At 39.6% G+C, this 2,500-nt stretch overlaps 1 protein-coding gene across 1 annotated transcript in view; it reads left to right on the top strand.

Annotated features, from left to right (window-relative positions):
- The window catches only part of csf1ra (colony stimulating factor 1 receptor, a), a 19,701-nt gene that overhangs the window by 10,295 nt on the left and 6,906 nt on the right, over positions 1–2,500 (top strand). The window contains exon 14 of the mRNA XM_076287175.1: positions 41–203. Coding sequence (XP_076143290.1) covers positions 41–203 — 163 coding nt within the window. The remainder of the gene's footprint in view (positions 1–40; positions 204–2,500) is intronic.

Here is a 2,500-nt window from a genome sequence, read left to right as displayed (position 1 = left end):
AGAAGTTTCTGCCCCCCCCCCCCCTGCGTTGTCCTCCTAGGTCCTGTGCTGGTCATCACTGAGTACTGTTGCCATGGTGACCTGTTGAACTTCCTGCGAGGGAAAGCGGAGAGCTTCCTGAGCGTGGTGCTGACCCTCCCGCCCACCCCTGAGGACACCAGCGACTACAAGAACCTGCTGGGAGGACCCAAGTTCATACGCAGGTTCCTCAAACTCACTGCTGCATACTCACGTCAATACTTAAAACTCACTGCTGCATCCTCACGTCAACACTTAAAACTCACGTCTGCATACTCAATTTAACACTTAACACTCACTGCTACATACTCAGTTCAACTCTTAAAACTCACGTCTGCATACTCAATTTAACACTTAACACTCACTGCTACATACTTAATTCAAATCTTAAAACTCACTTCTGCATACTCAATTTAACAATTAACACTCACTGCTAGATACTCAACTCAACTTATAAAACTCACATCTGCATACTCAATTCAACACTTAAAACTTACGTCTGCATACTTAATTCAACACTTAACACTCATGTCTGCATAGTCAATTTAATACTTACAGTAACACTCACGTCTGCATACTCAATTCAACACTTAACACTCCTATCTGCATATTCAATTCAACTCTTAAAACTCACTGCTGCATAGTCAATTCAACACTTAAAACTCACGTCTGCATACTCAATTCAACACTTAAAACTCATGTCTGCATACTTAATTCAACACTTGCACTCTCGTCTGCATACTCAATTCAACACTTGAAACTCACGTCTGCATACTTAATTCAACACTTCTTAATTCAACACTTAAAATGTACGTCTGCATACTCGATTCAACACTTAAAACTCGCTGCTGCATACTCAATTCAACACTTAAAACTCATGTCTGCATACTCAATTCAACACTTAACACTCACGTCTGCATACTCAATTCAACACTTAACACTCACGTCTGCATACTCAATTCAACACTTAACACTCACGTCTGCATACTCAATTCAACACTTACAGTAACACTCATATCTGCATACTCAATTCAACTCTTAAAACCCACTGCTGCATACTCAATTCAACACTTAAAACTCACGTCTGCATATTCAATTCAACACTAAAACTCATGTCTGCATACTCAATTTAACACTTAAAACTCATGTCTGCATACTCAATTCAACACTTGCACTCTCGTCTGCATACTCAATTCAACACTTGAAACTCACGTCTGCATACTTAATTCAACACTTCTTAATTCAACACCTAAAACTCACGTCTGCATACTCAATTCAACACTTGAAACACACGTCTGCATACTCAATTCAACTCTTAAAACTCACGTCTGCATACTTAAAGGAAAATTCCGGTATTTAGCACTTTGAGTCCATTTTCTTGTTTGTTTTGGATGAACTAGACTGGTGGACACTGAAATTTTGACGATTGGTCCTGTCTCGACTTTTCTGACTCGCTTTTGACTACTCAGAGTGGCTGCCAACAGGCATACTCAAACATGTCGTAAAAAACAACCCTTAACGTTCGTTTTCAAAACTGTGCAACTCACCGAGTGGTTAGTGGTGTTCGTTGATTAATAAAATCAAATATATCGGCGCAATGTATGATTTCCAGCCGTCTTATTTGCTATTGTGGAACTATTTTTTCAGACACCTCACAACCGCGTATAAACTTCCGCTCAATATTTGAACCTGAAGCATAGTTGGAAGCATAGACGGTGGCGCAGTAATATCAACGTGCAATGAGTCTTCCAACAGAAATCAATGGGATTTTACAAAATGCCAAATAAAACACGACAAAAACTGTATTCCGCTACGCTACTTGTTTTGGAACATCAACGAACACCACTAACCACTCGGTGAGTTGCACAGTTTTGAAAACAAACGTTAAGGGTTGTTTTAGGACATGTTTGAGTATGCCTGTTAGTATGAAGCCACTCTGAGTAGTCAAAGGCGATTAAAAACGAGTCAGAAAAGTCAAGACAGGACCAATCGTCAAAATTTCGGTGTCCACCACTCTAGTTCATCCAAAACAAACCAGAAAAGGGACTCAAAGTGCTAAATACCAGAATTTTCCTTTTTTCAACACTTCTTAATTCAACACTTAAAACTCACGTCTGCATACTCAATTCAACACTTAAAACTCACGTCTGCATACTTAATTCAACACTTAAAACTCTGAGTAGTGTTTCTAGTTTGTATTAGCCTTTAAAGTAAAGTCAGCAATCCGAGTAGTGCTTCTAGTTTGTATTAGCTTTAAAGGTGAAGTCAGCAATTTGTCAGTCAAGAAGTGCTGTTGACTGGTTTGTCTGTGACTCCACAAACCAAATGAAAGCACAGTGTTGATTGGATGATAATGTTTATGTCTCAGCCGAAGTGACACGTTTCCTATTCAGAGAGACTGTGTACGAACGCCGGTTGGCTTTTCACGGCCTATCTGGAGCCATTTGCTCGGTCTGATAAAAAATGGAGCAGAATGTTATTT

This window comes from Alosa pseudoharengus, unplaced genomic scaffold (assembly GCF_046254945.1).
Source record: "Alosa pseudoharengus isolate Yale_2024_CS ecotype anadromous, Long Island Sound unplaced genomic scaffold, YU_APseudo_1.1 YU_APseudo_1.1_scf_16, whole genome shotgun sequence".
Lineage (NCBI taxonomy): Eukaryota > Metazoa > Chordata > Actinopteri > Clupeiformes > Clupeidae > Alosa > Alosa pseudoharengus.
The sequence above is the reverse complement of the archived record's forward strand: the minus strand, read 5'-3'. Positions and strand labels throughout refer to the sequence as shown.